We start from the raw sequence: 18,427 nt of genomic DNA, 5'->3' as shown, positions 1-18,427 counted from the left end.
TGGTGTTTAATGACTTGGCTTTGTCTCATGGACCTCCGTCAGGTTGAGTGCAGGCTCGGGTTGTAAAACTCGAAGGGTGCAGCTTTTCCCCTGGAGCACAAAACTCTCTTAAGTGTCTTGAGTGAGAGAGAACACAGCTCCAACCAATTTAATGGCTTAAAAAAAGAAAAACACTCCTGTTTTCAGAAGTATGAGGGAGGTGGTGTTTGTAGAGCTTCCTCCAATTGAGGCCTGAAGTAAAGGAATTCAGCTTCGGGTTTCGGCTCTTTGCCAACAGGAGGTAACTGAGACAATACCTCCCCCAGACCCCTGTCTTTGCTTGGCATGTTTGTTTTGGCCATCACCTCTCCTCACACCTGCAGTCAAGACCAAACAGGATGCTGACCTTTTCAGCTCTCTCTCTCTCTCTCTCTCTCTCCACTCTTTTCTTCTTTTCCTCCGCCTGAAAGATTGATGCCTTTTGCCTTTGTTATGGTTGTTATGAGCCTGGTGCTCTGAGCTTTTTCCCTGCTGCTGTGGGAGTGTCATGTTAATAAGCGCTGGGCAGCTCCTTGTCAGCGTGGTGTGGATTACACTGCTGCAGAGCTACCAGCCCACTGTACTGTTGCTGCAGCAAACTTGGCTTTTGTCAGGACCTTGTGATGGGTTTTGTCATGACTCCCACCTCTTGGGTGTCTGCAGGCCTTCGAGGGGGCTTCCCCTTCAGGGAGGAAGACATTATTCCTCTGGACTCTCTGGAGCACCAAGATGTCCTGCTCTCCACACAACAGTTATCAATTAGGGAACAAAATCAATGCCGAGTTGTATGTCTTCAGATGAACTTTCAAAAAGAAGCATTCATACTTATATCTTACTGTATGATCAGTGTTTAAGTGTTACAACGTTATGTACATGCTACAATCTTTGTTAGTGCTGTAACTGAAGTATTCCTGTGTGAGAGGGAAGATCCTTGTCATTAAGGCTTGGCCGGTAGGTTCCTATAGGAAAGGAATGCATCACTGAATGATGTGAATACATAAAGGAAGGGTCCAGAAAGTCCCTTTTCTTCTGTGATGGACTGGACTTTTATCATCTGCTTGTGAAGGGCTGTCCATTACTGTGTAGAGCATTTCAGAAAGGCCAGGGCAGGGGATGGCCTTCTCTTTTGTGATTAGCTGATCTTTTAACTATGTGCCTGCATGGTTGTATGAGTGTCTCTGTGTTTGTTCACATGTGTGTATACTTGTATGAAGGTCCCACGCTTCCTCTATTGTTTGTGTTGGAGTTTGAGTGTCGAGCACAAAGGACTCCTCAAGTATTTTTGTGCCCTAGTTCATAGGTTAATATTTGGTTATGAGATGCTCTGTCTGTGACAACAAGAAGGACATAGCAATCAATACATTTTATTTTTAAATCATTATGAAGAAATACATGCAACCCAGAATGGTTCAACTGTGTGTGTGTTTGTGTGTGTGTGTGTGTGAGAATGAAGAGGCAGCTGAGAGTTCTTTCCTCTCTCTGGGCTCCTCCAGGTCCCTGAGGTCAGTGTGAAAGCAGCAGTACAGGTCAGCAAGGGCCAGGGGTCAGGGGTCAGACTGGGTAGGAGGCTGTGTGTCACAGGGGAGAGAGGAGGCAAGCAGAGATAATCCATTTTATTGTTGTGTCTTCAGGCTCGTGACAGTTGTTGTAACGGTTTTCAGCGATTAGCAATTGTATTAACAGATCTTTTGATTATTAGGCCAACATATGGGACACCGTTTGCAGCTTTGTTATATTCAAACTTGGTCAAACTTGGCAGTACAGTGCTAAAGGAATATTGTTTTGAGAGGTTTTCATATAGTTGATTTTGCAAAAATGGCATCAAGAGTGTTTCTGTTCCATGCTACAGTTTAAAGAGTGTTAATGGGAACTTAAAGGACCTGGGAAAGATTCTTTAATGGAGTTGATTGGAATGCTTGTTTGCCTCTGGTGCTGGCAGAAGCATATGGTTAATGTGTTGGACGCATGACTCCACCACAACAGATGCGACCTGTAGACTTTTCATGAGGCGCTGCACAGGTGGGATGTCTAATCATTCTACTGAGTAGAAGTTTCCAGGTGCAACTTTGCATGGTGTTATTGTGAATGCTGGCCACGTGTCTGGAGGTTTCCTCCAGGAATCTTTTCCCCTCATGCTGATATTTTCTTACTAGTAGTTTCATCATGAGTGGTTCAGCCCTCAGTATGTAAACACCAAACAAAGAAATGACCTAGACAATCTGATTTGCCCTTGTGTCAGAATGTGTAAACTTTCTACATGTGAGCGTGGTGTGTGTTTCACTCACTCTAAAAACGAGGCTGGACTCCTCACGGCGGCGTGTGTGTGTCTGCCTGAAGCCTCCACCCTTCTGTGACCTTTGTCTGCCTGTCTTGTGTTCCTTTCCCACAGTATTACTGAGCCTGCAAACTATGCACTATCACCGGGAGCCTGCGGAATGTTCTCTCTCTCCGCGTGTTCTGTGTGGTGGCACTTCAGACCTGTCGCTGTTTGGGAGATTTGATCAGAACTATGCCAAAGATGGATGCTTCTCGTGGCTAGCTTTTTTCTGACAGGAGTCTCAAGCATTGAGGTGGTGGCAGAGCGAGCAGCAGAGTAGGCGATCCGACAAGTCGATTGGTGACTGCTGAGTCACATTCCATTTGAGCTTGCTCTGTTGACCATGACGTTTCCCTCCAGCAGCACCTCTATCTCCCTCTGAAGGCCCTCTGCCCGAGATAATTGGATGTTCTTTTCGTACTTAAAAAGATTGAGCTATGCGCCCACACTAACCCTGAAGAGGGGGGGGGGCTGTCCCATGAGCCTCCACAGGTGTAGCCCTGGTGGAGAGCAGTCATGCATGACCGGCTGCCTCGTGTGCTGCCGCATGTGGGGCTTTTCTAATAGCCATTCTGGCTCTGCCAGTGAAGTGTGTCGTCTTTGACAGTCCACAGCAACCCTGCCCCATCCCCTCCTCCTCCCCACACCCCCGATGCCTGTCCACCCATGGGACGAACAAAGCATGCTGAGGCTGGAGCGGCTCGTTTGCTCGCTCCTAGCAGGAAACAAACAGAATGGATCACTGTGGTGGTCAGCGCCACCCCTGTTTGTGCATAAACAAATAACTATTGAACCCCCCCCGAGAGCTCAGGCATGTCTGTGCCTGTGTAGGGGGAAGGAAGCAGCACAGATATTACTGTATGGTGTGCTGATCGTGGATGTGTGTGTAGGCAGTAACAAATTATCCATCACATCAATAGTCTTTTTGAACCCACAAAGCCTATGCTTGAAAGGACGAGCTACATTTAGGTAGCATTGGTAATAGCAATTTTATTTTCGTATCAACTACAGTATATATAAATGAAGTATTAAACCTATTGGCAGAGGTCAACCTATATAAAGATATGATGAGCACTATTATTTGTTTACTATCATTCCCAGACAGAAGGTTGAGGCCATACTGTAAATGTGTCTGTGCTTTTGGAGAAAAGCAGCTCTTTATGTAACCCTCAACAAACACTCAAAGCCTCGCATTATTCAGGTCAGCTACACTGGAATGTCTTGCACCTCTGTGTCAGACCAGTTTCTCCTCAGACACCATTCCCCATAGCCACCAGCATGCCAGACATTTAGCCAGAGCCTCGGAGATAACTGGCCACGTCATCGCAAGACAACTCACCCTTATCACTGGCCCTTTTGTTTTTGGTCGGTGGCAGTTTGGGGAACAAAGGAGAATTCCCTGCCAGAAAGTCCCTTTCCATATGCTATGTGGTGTCCCAGTTTGGCGAGCCTGGTATGAGGTCATTTGATTAACCAATGTATGCGTCTCCAATAGTGTCTGGGTTGTTTGCCTGCAGGGGAAGGGGCATTGTTTTTCTCCATAGTGCTCTGAGTCAATTTTGGTCATCTGGACATTTTCAAGGAAGTAGGCATTCAAAAATATTCGCGCTAAATTCGTAGAGTTCAAAGGTCCACTCAACACCAGATTTAAAACAAACAGGCCCCAGACTTACTCTTATGTTATAAATCAATATTTAACAGGCAGATCACTGCATACTAAATCCTCCTCTTCAGTAGTTGTGAAGTCATTGCTTAGTTTAGCTACCAAGTTTTTTTTAAAAATAATAATAAATAAAAAAAACAGTTTCCCATGTACATTCCAGAGCAAGCTTGGATTTTACAATACCAAAGAATGCTGGCTGGATGACGGGGCTGTATGAGAAATGACCTCATGCTCTTAGTCACTGGACACCCTTAGCCAGGGAGTCAACTGCTGCACAGAAAGATGGGTAGAATATGTATTATGGATGTCGCAATATGCAGTTAAAAGGTGTTTTTGTTTGGAACAATGGAGGCTGAGATCCTGTGGCATTTAATGTCTTTGCTTTGGCTTGCAGTCAGTATAGCTGAGGTTTCATCTTACAGAAGTCGCAGTGTCAGTTGGCTCTCTGGTTGAGCTGTGTCATTTTGTGTGCTCTTCCACAGCAGAGAGACAGGTGGCTGAGGAGCACATGGTTTATGCGATTGGCGGCTCAGTGTTAGGCCCAGTGTCAGAAGGTAGCGCTAGTTTCTTTCTTTCTTTCTTTCTTTCTTTCTTTCTTTCTTTCCTTCTTTCTCTCTCATCAGCGTGGACAGAGACGTTGATGCAACAATCAAGCTCACACTATCCAAAGTCCTCAAGGCCTGGCACTGGGCTATCTCTCTCAGAGCGCCATCTCTGTGTCTGCACTGAGCAATTACAATGTCACCACCACACACACACACACACACACACACACACACACACACACACACACACACACAGTTACTGGAACTACAATAGCACCTCCACAGAGCCCCTTTTAGTCCAGATTAATATTTTTTTATGGTCAAGCATTTCTGAGGAAGTGTGGACCTCCTGGTGTTTTTTGTTCTCCGTCCATTTGGTTTGAACTGGAGTTGATGAGGTGTCCGTTAGCTCTCTTCACACAGAAGCTGCTTCCTGTCAGAGGCGTAGGAACAGTAGGACAACTGCAGGTATTCTTTTCAGCTAAGGGCAATGACAGGTTATTTTGCTGTTAGTGATAATTCATCAGACTATTGTTATTTGTATTAGTATTTTGGTACAGTAGCTATATTCATTAGTAGTATAAGATCAGTACATCTATTCTAGTGACTGAGCTGAGTAGTGACTGGACCACGTCCTGGTAAACAACACAATGGGATCTTATCTTCATAATGTACATGTAACAAGAACAAGAATAACAATAACAAGAAACATTGTGAAGCGTATAAGTATTTAGCCATTTTGCAGTTTCACTAAACGGAACCTCTTAGACTCTGGCTTAAGTCTGGCTTTGCTTTGCTACATACTGTATGTGGCTATTAGCGTTCTTTGAGCTTGAAGCAACCTTAACAGTACTAAACATGACTGGTACAACAGACCAAAAGTCATTTGATATTGATCAAATTGAACTCATGAGAAGCTGGTGGGAAAGCAGCATTGCTCTACCAACATCTGGTGCAGCAGTCAGTCCTGTAAAAGATAGATATTGTTTAGATATTATTTGTTGTTGTACATGACCTACAGAAATAATAAATAATGGGCAACAGCAAATGATCTGTTGTCCCTTTTTGTTGATGAGGTATAGGCATTTATTCCCATGTCGGTATGCTTTTTAGGGAAATAGAAATTGTGGTCACTGAGTGATAAGTGAGTGATCACCAGACACATTATTAAGTCACCACTCAAGATCACAGTGTGAATGTCACATGATATCTCAACTTTGTCCTGATGAGTGAACCTGTGGCCAACATTCCTTTTTTATCCGACAAAATCCCTGACAGTCTGACTTATTGGTCAACTGTTCATCCTTTAGTAAACCTTTCATTTTCTCATGTTCATTTGTGTAACAAAACAAAAATCCTTCAAAGCGTTTATCAGACAATGGATATATTTGAATGGTAGAATTCAACAATCACACAAAGAAGTCTGTTTTGCATTCACATGTATTTCCTGTTTCTACTGGTCAAGCACTCTTTTCGTCCCCTCGGATCACATGCAAAGGAGGGCTATTTGCATGGGCCATATCCCCAGGGGAAAGCGTTCCAGGCAGTTGCACATCAACAATGCCTGCTTTCACACTGGCAGTCCAGGAATGGCTGGCTAATGATCTCTCCTAAAGTTTATCATTTGAAAGCCGAACTGTATTTCCAGTTTCACTTGTAAAGGATCATGTGAGAGAGGCTGGGTTTGAATTGTGGTATGGTCCTCAGAGCATTGCTGAGCAACTTACAGTAGAGGGGGTGGGCTAGCCGAGCTCGGAGGTCAGGAGGTCAAATCACAGCTGTCTGCATGTGTGTCAGAGAGCTGAGGTTGCACAGCTGATTGGGCGCTTGATTCAGGCAACAGCCAAGACGGTGAGCCAACGAAGGAGAGTGGCCTGCAGCTGCTTTAGGGATTGTCGACGGGAGGGACGTCTGTGTAGCAAAGCAAGACAAGAGATATGGGGTGTGTTCCAAATGGAAGGCATCTGCCCTGTTGCCTTGCTGCCATGATAGAGATGTGCCTCATAAGATATGATTTTGTAGTTAAGGCATCTTTTAAGAACGGTGGTTTTGAACAGTCTTAAGATAACGTCGACACTACGGTATTGGTGTTTGCACGTGGCAAGAATGTTTAACAAGCTTTCGTAAGCTAGCAGGTTAACGTTAGAAAGTTTGCTCACAGATGCCACATAAATCACATGAGACACTATCAATGGTTACAGCGACAATATAATCAAATGGTACAGTATTTCTCACTAGATTTAAAAAAAAAAATCTAAGCAAAAAATGTCAAACAAGTGACATTTCAATACAATCAACAGCTGTAAGTAGAGTTGCATCCACCGTTTTGTTTACTTTTCACAGAAGTTTGAGAGCGTTTTGTGGGCAATAGGCAGCATAGAGGATGCATTGCAGCTGCCTTCAAAAACTACTGTTTTGGCGATGGTTTGAAGGTATCTTAAAAGGCATTAAAAGAGAATTTGTTGCCTCACTTTCCTGTTAGGTATCTTTTTAAGGGCAGCAGTTTTCCTGTCTGGATGGGAGCCATAGTCACCCATTCACCCTGTCCCCAAGTCTTATGGAACATATTCTTTTCACTCCTACCTAGGAGGTTATGTTTTCAATTTGATTTGTCTACTATGCGATTATGCAAAAAAAAAAAAAACATCTAGACGTTTTTTTTTTATGTAACTTGGTGAAGCGAAGTAGCCAAGGAAGGACCCATTATATTTTGAAGTGGATCAAGATCAAGGGATGGATCCAGATTTTTTTTTTTTTTACTTTCACAACATTGTGAAATGGCCTTGCGGGACTCACTCGCTTTCTGTGTGCCCTTGTTGTTTATGGTGGCTGCTTCTCAAAACTGCTCTGCCCCCAGTCCTCCTGCTCATATCTGCCATGTTTAGGAGAAAGTGGAGACTTACACGTTCCATTGCTGCATTGTCTGTAAGTGACACTGTATATCTCAGTCGAGTTGTGTTGTGTTGTGTTGTGTTGTGTTGTGTTGTGCGTTGTGATTTATGAGATCTGGTTAATGATGGTGGTGTATGGTCAGTGGATTTGGTTTGGTCTCTTTTTGGCCCTTAAGTGGACCCCTCTCTGGGATCTGCTGCACCCTTGCTCTGTTTCATCACAGAGTAAAGTGTCAGCTATAGCAAAACAAAACAAAAGTTACTCTGCTTTTCTTCAGGACACTGTCTGGGATCAAGGGTTTTGTAATCCCCTCAAAAAAATAACATTCAGGACTTTAAAGTATGTCCACACTGTCTGTGCATGGCCATGCGAGAGACTAATGTATGATCATACATCAACAGTCCCTCAGAGTTTATTTCCCGTGTTGCTGGAAAAACGAATATTGTTCATTCATGATTTACATTAGTATGTAGCACCTGAAGTTTGATCACATTTTCTCTGATGTTCCAATTAAATTTAGGAGATAAAGGTTGAGAGACATATTGTACAGTGAAAAAAAAAAAACCGTTAAAAGTTTAAAACTCTTTTCAGCAAGGTTTTAGCTAGTGTTTTAAGTGCCCTTCCTAAACACCCTGATAGTCAATGGGATTTACACTCTGGGTCAAGATAGAGTTTTATTTTAAAGTGTATGTTTTATGTGGTTGTTTTCAGATTATGTGTATGCCACCAAAGGAATGTCTTTTAAGGCTTCACATGTGACATATATTTGAAATCCCACCTACTATGCCAGTGATCTATCAACACACTTTCAAATTGAACTCTCGTATGAGTGATTAGACCTGTTTTAAACAATCGATGGAGCGATTAAAATGGGAAGGATTTGTGGAGGTGTAGGTGGTTTCAGAGTTGTGCCCTGGGTGGCCAGCTCTTAGAGCACCAAACTTCTGGCAGTGGAAATTCACCCAGGAGTTGTATAATCATTAATCAACTTACTTTGGAGTTACTTAACACACGGCGGGGCTGTACCACCAAACAAAGCTCTCATTTCAGCAACGTCCTAGCTGGGATTTACTTTTATTATTGGACTATATGGACCTTCCTGGGTACACACTAATCACTAAGCTCCTGCTAAGAGCTTGTTTGTTGATGCTCTCCGCTTTCTTCTGAGTTAACGTTAGCCAGTCTCTCATTTCTGGAATAATTCAATTCTTATTCCTTGGCACATGTTGCCTTGTACACTGATTGTGTCAAGATTGATCACTCCAAAGCATGGTTACATTGTTTTCATTGTGTTACGTACAATGTATTTGCATGAAGTGACGTTGAGAATATGCTTATGTGTTATGTTGTCGTGTTGTAGGTCCCTGTGAAATTCTACAAAAAACATTGTTAATAAAACATTGGCAAACATAAATGGGAGCTATCACAATTGATGGTAAAGAGCTTCAATAAGTTGGCCTCCTGCTAGTCGTGAAGAAATTCATTATGATGACAAATACTTTTCCATATGTTTCACATATGATTGAATGTGATTAGCTTATTTGAATATTGAGAAAGGGGAGTATCATGTTTCTGTATTACACTTAATGTACAGAGAATTGTGTTAGTGCTCATGGTGGATAGTGCAGATGTGTAATCAAGCACACATCCAAAGCCTTAGATGTTCCCAATTACTGAATATTGCTGCATCAGTTCTCTGGACTGTCTTTTCAACACCTCCTACAGAGAAGTATCCATCTCCCTATGTATGTGCACACATTGTAACACATGATCATCTTAAAGGCTCATAATGACTTTGTACTGAGAGCTGGATCAATACACCACCCTTCCGGCATCACATTCACATCAAATCACCGGCTGTTGTCACGCCGACGCCTCCACCAGCCCCTTCTCCCTGGAGGGACTGGGCTGTTCCAATTATACCCTGTGTGCCTGCGTTGTTGTCTCCGAAAACTACCCAGCGCAGAGGACAATGGGAGAAGCAGGCCGGCTGAATGAAGGCACTGTTCTGACTTGGCCCAGAGATGGGACTGAGTGTGTGAAACACGAGACAATGGCTCTTCCAAAGCATGGGGGGGGGGGGGGATTTACCCAATGAGAAGCACTGCTCTTACTGAGTGAGTAGGCGGAGAAGCACAACTGTGTGTGTGGGTGTGGAGGAGGAGGAGGAGGAGGTGGGTAGGGTTGGCAGGCCACAGCCCTGGGTAGGCTCCTGTGGATGAATAGGCTCCTCTAATCCCCCTCCTCTGCCATTGATGGGCGAGTCAAACAGAGGTCCCTGTAATCTGGATGCTGAGAGAGGACCGATGAATAGTCTGCTATTGCCTTTGAATAATCCCCTTTGCTCTGCTCCTTCTGCTATCTCTGTTTCCTGCCCGTGTCCCCTGCAGCAGAGAGGGCTTAACTGGGTGTAGAGTCTGTTGAGTTTTCATTACTACATAAACCAGTGCAGTGAGTGATGAGGCTCCCACTTCCTGGTTCACACCACATTTGTATTTATATAAGCATAACTCCTTTGATGTATGAAGGAAACCATGATGGATGCTACCTGATCTCTCTAAGGAACATGAATGTCAGAAACTCCTGCTTTTGTAACAAAAGATAGCACTTTGGATTCTACAGCACATAGGACAAAGTTGTGTAGGCCTAACACTCAACTAAGTTCAGAGCACCATGGCTGTTGCCAGCTGAATTGGAGGAGGGCCTTTAAGTGGTTGGCTTGGGTTGGTTGCCCTGGCTTGTCCTTGAAGGGCTCATTTTCAGTTTATTAATAATAATGATAATTAAGATCGCCACATCTGATGTATAGTTTATTTGCTCCAAGAAGAGGTATGGCTTCCCGAGCATTCAGCATGTTTAGGATCAGGACCATATGTCTCTTTATTGACGTGCTTAGCTCCCGGCTACAAAGGGGATATTTCTGTGTGTCTATCAACAATTCAATGCAGCATTCATTGTCCGCATACGGGTTAAACCCCTACAATGCACCACATGCAAATCTGCCTATGCTGACTCACTTTTCCGTGTCCCTGCTTAGGGACATTACAATTACATGATCACAAGCGCCAACAAACCAGAAGCGCCAATATTATGTTATGCACTTGGGACTTGGGACCAGAATAAAGCAACCCAGTGTGCCACTTGAAAGCTAACACCTTGTGCTTTTGTGGAAGAACAGGGGCACACCCTACTTGTTACATCCACTGTTATTAGCCTACTGTGCATGAGCCGTCCTACTGGTTTAACAGCATCATATGTCATTTTACTGACCTCTGAAATACTGATGCAACACTCAGCCTTGTCACTTTCAAATTATAATATCTCTTACCTGATGTGAGATGGTGGATCTATGTGCTACATGGCTATTATAGGCTATGGTGTTGTTTGTGACTTATTCGTCCATTTCTAATGTGACAAAATAATGGCCTTTGTTGGCAAGGTAAAATCTGGCTTTTGTAGGTTATGCTGTTTGTTTTGAGTAATTTCAATGACAAGATCTTAAATAAATGAAGGCAGATATCTTTTGACCTCACAATGATGGTGAGTGTAGTTCATGGCGTTATAAAAACACTCACCAGAGGGCAGCAGATCACCAAGAAGGCGACCTTGACATTGTTACAAAATAGTTCAGCATTCTGTCACGTTGTAACTAGTTGTCCTGCTTCATGAAGTTTTTTTTTATTTGACTGATAGATTCGCGGATTTTATGTCAGGCCTTTTTTGCTTCTCACTCTAAAATGTCTAGGTTAGATTATACATTTTTACTAACAAGAAAAGATCAACAACAAATATTTTTGCAGGCGAAGACGTAGACAAGCTACTTTGATATGGTTTATTTGCTTAAGTTAGTCGCTTTAATAGTTTGAATTTGTCTTACTTGGGGTTTGACGGTTTTTCTAGACCTATGTATGGAAAAAATGTGTGACGGCCTAACGTAGCCTAATTGATAAACGTTAAAAATAATCAAATCGTTTTCTTTGCTTGTTATTTTCGCTAGGGCAGCACTGTTTCCTGTCTGAATTTTTGACATAGCCCCTCCTTGTTTGTGCCTCCCGCTCTCTCCAGTTTCCCATTACTCTCTGTGCTTCGGTGCGTTCAGGGGGCTGATCTTGTTCAGGAAAAATCTCTGACATTTGAGGCGCTCTAGAGATTTAATGAGCATGCCCAGTGGCCGAAACCCCACATAGAGGAAACGGGTGTACATACGAGTCATACCGAGCATAGCCTGCGTGTCAGGGCAGTCTACTTACAGCTGGCTGTGAGGAGATCTGGCGCAACCCCTTTGTCCCCCCAAAAAATATTTTTATTTTCACTCTCACAATTGGAAAAGTTCTAAAAGTGTTTTCTCACTTTTATCCAGGCAGTTATTTTATTCTTTGTCGCGTCGGGGCGCATAACTCTGAGATTTAGGCTGTTAGCCCACTCTGAAAAAGTTAAAGGCTGGGCCTTTAGCTTTAGGACACGAATTCGTGAGAAACTGACCGGTCGCACCATTTCTCCCCCTGCCTCGATTGAAAGCAAAAAAGCTGGTCTTTTTGCTGGCCCGATAAATGCTTCTTACGAAGATGGACCTGTTGAACTATCAGTACTTGGACAAAATGAACAACAACATCGGCATACTTTGCTACGAAGGTAAAATGTAAAATTATATTTAATATGGTATAATATGGTATATTATACCATGTAAATATGGTATAATATGTCATGTAGCCTATAATTGCCGACAATGCATTTAATCTGAAGCTTTAAATGGTTGGAAAAGTGTATGATTTATGACGTAGCTGCATATTGTTCCAAAGCTTTGAAATGTGAAGTTGCGATTGGCTTTTAAAGGGAAGCCTGTTGTAAACACTGGTGTTTGGTTTATTTGTAAAGTCGACAGTCATGCATTATCCTTCTGTAAAAGAGAAGCAAAACTTAACGATAACTTCAGTGAAGTAGCGTTTTGATACTCCAGTAACAGTAACGGTAAGAGTTGATGTAGACTGGTAGCCTGCTCTCTATAAGTAGCCTAGGCAGTAGAGTGAGTAGGCTAGGTAATATATTGGCGACCTGACTTCAAACGGAATCAGGACAGAAAATATGATTATGCACTGTTTGATCACAGTAAAGTCTGTTATCATGCGAAATTCAACTCTGGAAGGCGAACGTGAGGTGTTAATAGCCAGCGTTCTTTTTCTTGTATAGGGCAGATAATGTAGTGTTTCATGTCAAACCACAGAGTGGCTGAAAAACATATGCAAGCCAGCAAGAGTATTTCGTCTAATGTTTGTAAGAAGGCTACTCGAAAGAGACTCATAGCCTACATCCCCACCCCACCTCGATGTACACAACTGATTTGTTGTAATTGCGTGTAAAGGAAATTGTCTCATTGTCACTGTCGTCGTAAGGTCTTAGAGGTCATAGGCTTGATTATTTATATTAAAGGTTGCTTAATTTTGGCCCTCTAGCAACATCTGTCACAACTGGATAGTTAGTTGCATAAAGGGATTGCATAATTGGGTAACTCCCTCCTCCGAGGGTAGGAGTCATTCTGAAGTAACTAACAAACTGTTCATGCACAGGCATGTGTCTCGTGGTTATTATTAATGAAGATTACATAGTTTCATTCATTCACAATGATTCAGTTATGGAACTGTTAGTATATTGTAGAATTCAAGTGGAATTAATTTTGTCCACTCCTGGCTGAGAGGTAGACATTATTTTTATGAATATACACAAAAGTGTGTGAAACTCTGAAGAATGTCAGCCATCAGAGGTATGGTCGGGGGAGGAGTAGCCTAGGAAGGGTTGTGCAGAGGAGGATTGGGTCTTCTCTGCACCATGCTGTACCAGCCTCCTGTTGTCACTTCTCAGTTGTCAAGCCTTTGGAAACATGATCCAGACTAGCGGGAAAAAATTAGGCTTTATACTTCTCCCACCCACCCCCCCCCCCCCCCCCCCCCCCCCGTTTTTCTGTTCTTGGTTACTTTGAGTAGAGTTTGGACAAGTGGTGGTACATGACCCCCCTCCCCCCTGCTTGTCCAGCAACTGAATGACCAGCCTAATTCCATTCTCCTGCTTGCCTTTGTAGACTGTCCTGCCTCTGTCAGGGCTCTGTGCTAGCTAGGCTCTCTGGAAGCGTTCCTGTCTGAAAGCCCTTAGTAAGCAGGCCAGGAGATGAGGAGTAGAGGCCCAGGGATCAAACCCTCAGGATTAGCTCAGGCCCATGAGTGCACATGTCATTTCAGTTGATTATATCTTCCATATACAGCCATCAGACTTCACCAAGCCTAACCATTTATTAACCACCACAGGCAACTGAGGCCAACTAGGATTCCCAAGTTTGGTCACCCGTAGTTACAGTCTGCAATATCAATATCAGCCATTAATGATGTGACAGATTTGCAATAGCTACATGTGCAGTTGTAGTCCTTTGAAGGTGGCTTTGTGTGGCGTTAAAGGGAGACACTACAGAGTGCTGCCTATATCTGTGTTCTATTCTTAAGGAGGTCATTGGTCCGGTCCCTTGACCGAGCACAAGAGCAGCTTGCCATGCCACCCAGTTGTTAAATGTTCTTGTTTTCTTTGACTTTCATTCCTTTCTTTCTCAGCTCTCTCTCTCTCTCTTCCCTCCTATGATCCCTCTATGTATAAGTGTCCATGATTCCTCACAACAATAAGTAGAGTTCTCCTCATCTTTCTATATTCTATACCGTAGCTATGATATTCTCTCTCCCATTTAATATTATGATTCTTTCTCAATATCTCTGACTATACTGATGCCATGTTTGATGCTGATGCCATGCTGTAATAGACTTGGAAAGGGCAGATGCAATTACAGTATATCCTGAACTTATATCTGTTACCTTGTGATGACCTTCACTCAGGCAGGTTCAGTGCATTGTAACTCTGCGTCTCACATCACCCAGCCAATACGTTTGGTTGGTAGAGGTCCACTCATTTTCATGGCTAACCTAGTTGGCCTAAGGCCAGACATATTTGGAAGGGAAATGATTGTCCATCATGACCATGCCAGGGACTGAGATCCCCACGAATATGTTCTTACTGCCTGAACAGTTACTCTGAAAAGGTGACTAGAGGAAACTGGGAGAAAGAAATGTTATCAGTTTACCAGACTGAAGTTCTGGTAAACTGATAACATTTTCTGAAAGCCGGGTTTCCTGTCTCTTCTGATGGTGATATAGCATGTGTGTGTGTGTGGTTGCAAAACAATTGTTTTGTGTTTTTTTTTTTGTTGACCCTGGTGAGTGGTGACTCACCTCTGTTTCCATGATAAGCCTGTAGCCCTCCAAAGATAACTGGCCTCAGTGGACGGAAAAACTCCTAGCTTAGATGTGTGGCAGGCATGATTGACATGTCTCGGATGGCGACCTGCCGGATCTCCGCTGAAGGTCTTATTATGAGCGCCATTAGCGCTAGCTAGCAGAATAGACACTGCGATTTTGCTGTGATTTTAGTCCCGATTCAATTGGATCCAACAAACATTTGGATTAGGTGGAGTTCCTGTTTGAGCAGGCTTACAAGCCCAGAGGAGAAGACCTCACAGTGAATATTCCAGCTCCGGGCTGTTCCCACTTGTGTCCTGGCATGTCAGAAATGTCTTGTGGTGTGAGCGGTCAAACATACGGTGTGAGCACAGCAAATGCATCTGATTGAAACGCATGGTGTGTGTTACCATGTCGAATATGCACAGTGTCTGCCTGACTTTAGTGAAGCACTGCACACAAGTCTGCACACGCACACACACACACACACACATACATAAAGGTGCACACATACACACAGGTATACACACACGCACAGGCACACTATGACTTGAGTTTTTCTTGTCATTTTGTTAAATTTTGATGAGCAAGGGGGGTGGAGAGAAGTTGAGAAGGATGTCTTGTCTTTGGATAGTATGTGCAGCAGGCGTATGTGTGCGGAGGTCATGTTATGTAGGGCGATACAGCACATCTAGCTCTTGCTCCCTCCTAGTTCTTCTCAAGCTCTTACGGCAGACGTGGGCGCTCACTCCTCAAGGCTCCAGAGCTGGTGTGGGGTGGGTGACCGGTGAGGGCGGAGGGGGCCGTGGTCACGTGACCCAGTGACAGCGGCTGGAAATACACAATCGGCAGAGCACGACAGGCCTCTCAGCTATTTATAATGGGCTCTGAAGAATTGCCCGCCAAGCACATGGCTAACCTATCTGGGCTTCTGTGCATGAAGCAGTGCATCATTGCTATAAATAGGCCTGCTAGTCCGTTGGTTCATCACTCAGTGTCCGGCTCTCCACTATTCAAAACCTTGACACAAAGAGCAAAGAGTGCATTTCACTACCTAGACAGGCTAAGAGGCATTTAGAAATATGTCTGAGAAGAAGTGTTATAGCCATATTATTTGACTGCTTAAACGTTTACAAGAACATGTAAACTTTGGCTTCACAGAGGTGACGTGCACCTCTAACTCCATACTGTATCTCTGCTACTGTGTTGTGTTCACACTGTTGCAGTATTTCAAATTCTGAGTGAACTCAGTTTCCAGAACAGTGTTTTGGAAAGACATGGTAGATAATTGTGTTATCTCTTGGACAAACTTTGAAGCACTACTATCACCAGTAACCTTAGGGCTAACCTGTCGGGACACAAAAATGAAGTGCACAGTGAAATATGGAGAAGTTTATTTGTAATGAATGCATTCAACGGTCAATGTTTCAACGTCTTTGGTGAGGGAATCAGGCTGTGCTTCCTCTACTTACTGTGCGGGGATACCAAATGTAACAGCCATGCACTCCCACACACTAGCACACTATGTGTGTACCTCAACATCACTTGCTCAACCCCTCACACTTAAATTAAGCTCCAGCACCTTGGCTCCCCTGCCTGCTGGAGAGCTTAATTTAATGTTGGAGCTTAATTTATGTTGAGGTCTTCTCTCTTTGGCCGGAGGTGGAAAGAGACGCTGCTCAACATGTGTTTGGTTGAGTTCTCAAAGTTTTCAAACTTCCTATTTCTCCACCCCTCAGCATGGACTCATTCATAGAGTAGGACAAGCTGGAGTGAAGTGTGTGTGTCTGTCAGAGAGAGAGGGAGAGAGAGAGCTGAAACTTTAATCTTAACAATGAGTAAAAGGGTGGAAAAATAAAGCGTAGTAACCCATATCTTTTAATGCCAACATCAGTACCACACACAAAAGCTCATTGTTGAGTTGTAAAGTCAATGCGCTCCTACTAATTCACCTCCAACCGTATGTTCTTTTTCATGAATGTGTTATGGGTCATTATATTTCAAAGGGTGTTCGTGTACAGGTGTTAAGCATTGTGAATGCATAGGAAGACAAGTTAAAACAGAGATGCTAAAAGGAGACCATTGTCCTGCCAACATCCTACTTGGGAGAATTCAAGCCAAGCCTCAGACGTCTTTTTTTAAATGGAGGTGTTTTTTTGCTCTGGGGTTCGGATTACAGCAAAGGCGTTTGCCAAAAATATCATTTGCAGCGGATGCCTCACTTATTTTCTGCTCTTTAAAGCAGCACTTGGAGATTTGGGGGTAAGGGGGTTTAGGAGGCGTACACCTCTGTAACCTGATCTCTCCTGCCTTCACGTTTGATGTCCCAAGTCGAGGTCGGCCTTTGATCGCGTTGCTCTTAATGACTGCCTCTCAGAACATCAAACGCCGGCGTGCGTCTCTCCTGACACAGATAGTGATCTTTATGGCTCAGCATGGGCCTTGCAAAAGTTACTGTACCAGGAGTCCCCCCTCTTTTGGCAGTGCTAAAACCTCTCTGTTGGTTTGGCTTTGTGCCCCCCCCCCCCCCCCACACACACACACACACACACACACACAAAGTGTGAAATGCAACAAGTATGGAAGAAGGGATCCTTTTAGTTGCTCTGTGGGGGAAAATCCCTGCTGTATCTGTTGTGTGCAACTCTTAGAGCTGGGAGGTCTTTGTGTGCACGGGTGTCCTTTAAAAAGAAAACCAGTCTCTCAAAGTCTTATTTTGGCCTTGTGTGCGCATCAGACCATACCTGCTCATACCCCGCCTAAACACATGTAGTGGCAAGAGTTTGGGGAAGGATTTGGGGTCAAATGACTTGATTAATGTTTCTTTGTTCAAGTAGTTTTATGCAGTTCAGTAGTGGTCATTTTCTGACTCACTGGCCATGCCGTGTTTAGCATTCCCTCCTTTTCTACAATAGTATGCCTTATCTGACTGGCCTGAAGGACAATAAACTACATTAGACGAGCAGTAAAAGATTACACGCTCATTATCTTACAATAGTGTATGAACACACACACACACACACACACACACATTCAAGTGGCTCACTCTCAAAGCAGAGTGCAGATAAGCTATCGTGTGTCAGGGACTCTGGCCTGAATGGCTGAAATGCAGTGCCACCACCAAGGCCCACAGTATCGTCTTTATTACAGAGCCCCTGCCACTGCCAAAAACAATGATGTCATACTGCTGTTGCCATGGAGCAAGGGCGGACGAGTAGAAACATGCCAGCGGGGGGAAAATAGGCCACTTGTTCTGAAGACACCTCGCGACAAGTTGTTTGTCTGTGGGGGAGTATTGTTTTGTATGTGGTGTTCGCTTGTTCACAGTGATGCTCTGATCACCCTATATGTGTTTTGTCTGAAATCTTCCATTTGTTTTTCAAATCCAGCTCAGCACAACTTTAGTCCATAGTAGGCAGGAGCAGTAGCTCAACCTGCATGATTGTGGATACTTCAAGCAACCATGACTTGATTTTGCTGCAGTTCTGAAAAAGTCAGGTTTATTCAGTTAATATTGACTTAGATTAATGTTACCGGTGACTGTGGCCCAGTGAATGCATTCTGTAAAATCGCTGTGTTGGGTCGAGCAAACCTCCTCCACAGTGGAAACTCCCAGTAGCCAGTGGCTGCCAGTGGTAATTTTCCTGCCCCTCCGTCCCCTCAGTTCACACTGCCTGCCCTGCTTGCTACTGCTCCAGACTGCCTTTACATAAAAACTCCACCT

General features: G+C 43.8%; 1 protein-coding gene across 3 annotated transcripts in view; it reads left to right on the top strand.

The window, feature by feature from the left end:
* Positions 1-18,427, top strand: part of vgll4b (vestigial-like family member 4b) — a 34,187-nt gene that overhangs the window by 2,889 nt on the left and 12,871 nt on the right. Inside the window, exon 1 of one of the 3 annotated variants that reach the window (XM_042089014.1) lies at positions 11,523-12,067. The exons of the other annotated variants lie outside the window; for them this stretch is intronic. Coding sequence (XP_041944948.1) covers positions 11,986-12,067 — 82 coding nt within the window. The 5' untranslated portion in view covers positions 11,523-11,985. Of the gene's footprint in view, positions 1-11,522; positions 12,068-18,427 lie in introns of those variants that run through there. 3 annotated transcript variants of the gene reach the window in all.

This window comes from Alosa sapidissima, chromosome 4 (genome assembly GCF_018492685.1).
Source record: "Alosa sapidissima isolate fAloSap1 chromosome 4, fAloSap1.pri, whole genome shotgun sequence".
Taxonomy (NCBI): domain Eukaryota; kingdom Metazoa; phylum Chordata; class Actinopteri; order Clupeiformes; family Clupeidae; genus Alosa; species Alosa sapidissima.
The sequence above is the reverse complement of the archived record's forward strand: the minus strand, read 5'-3'. Positions and strand labels throughout refer to the sequence as shown.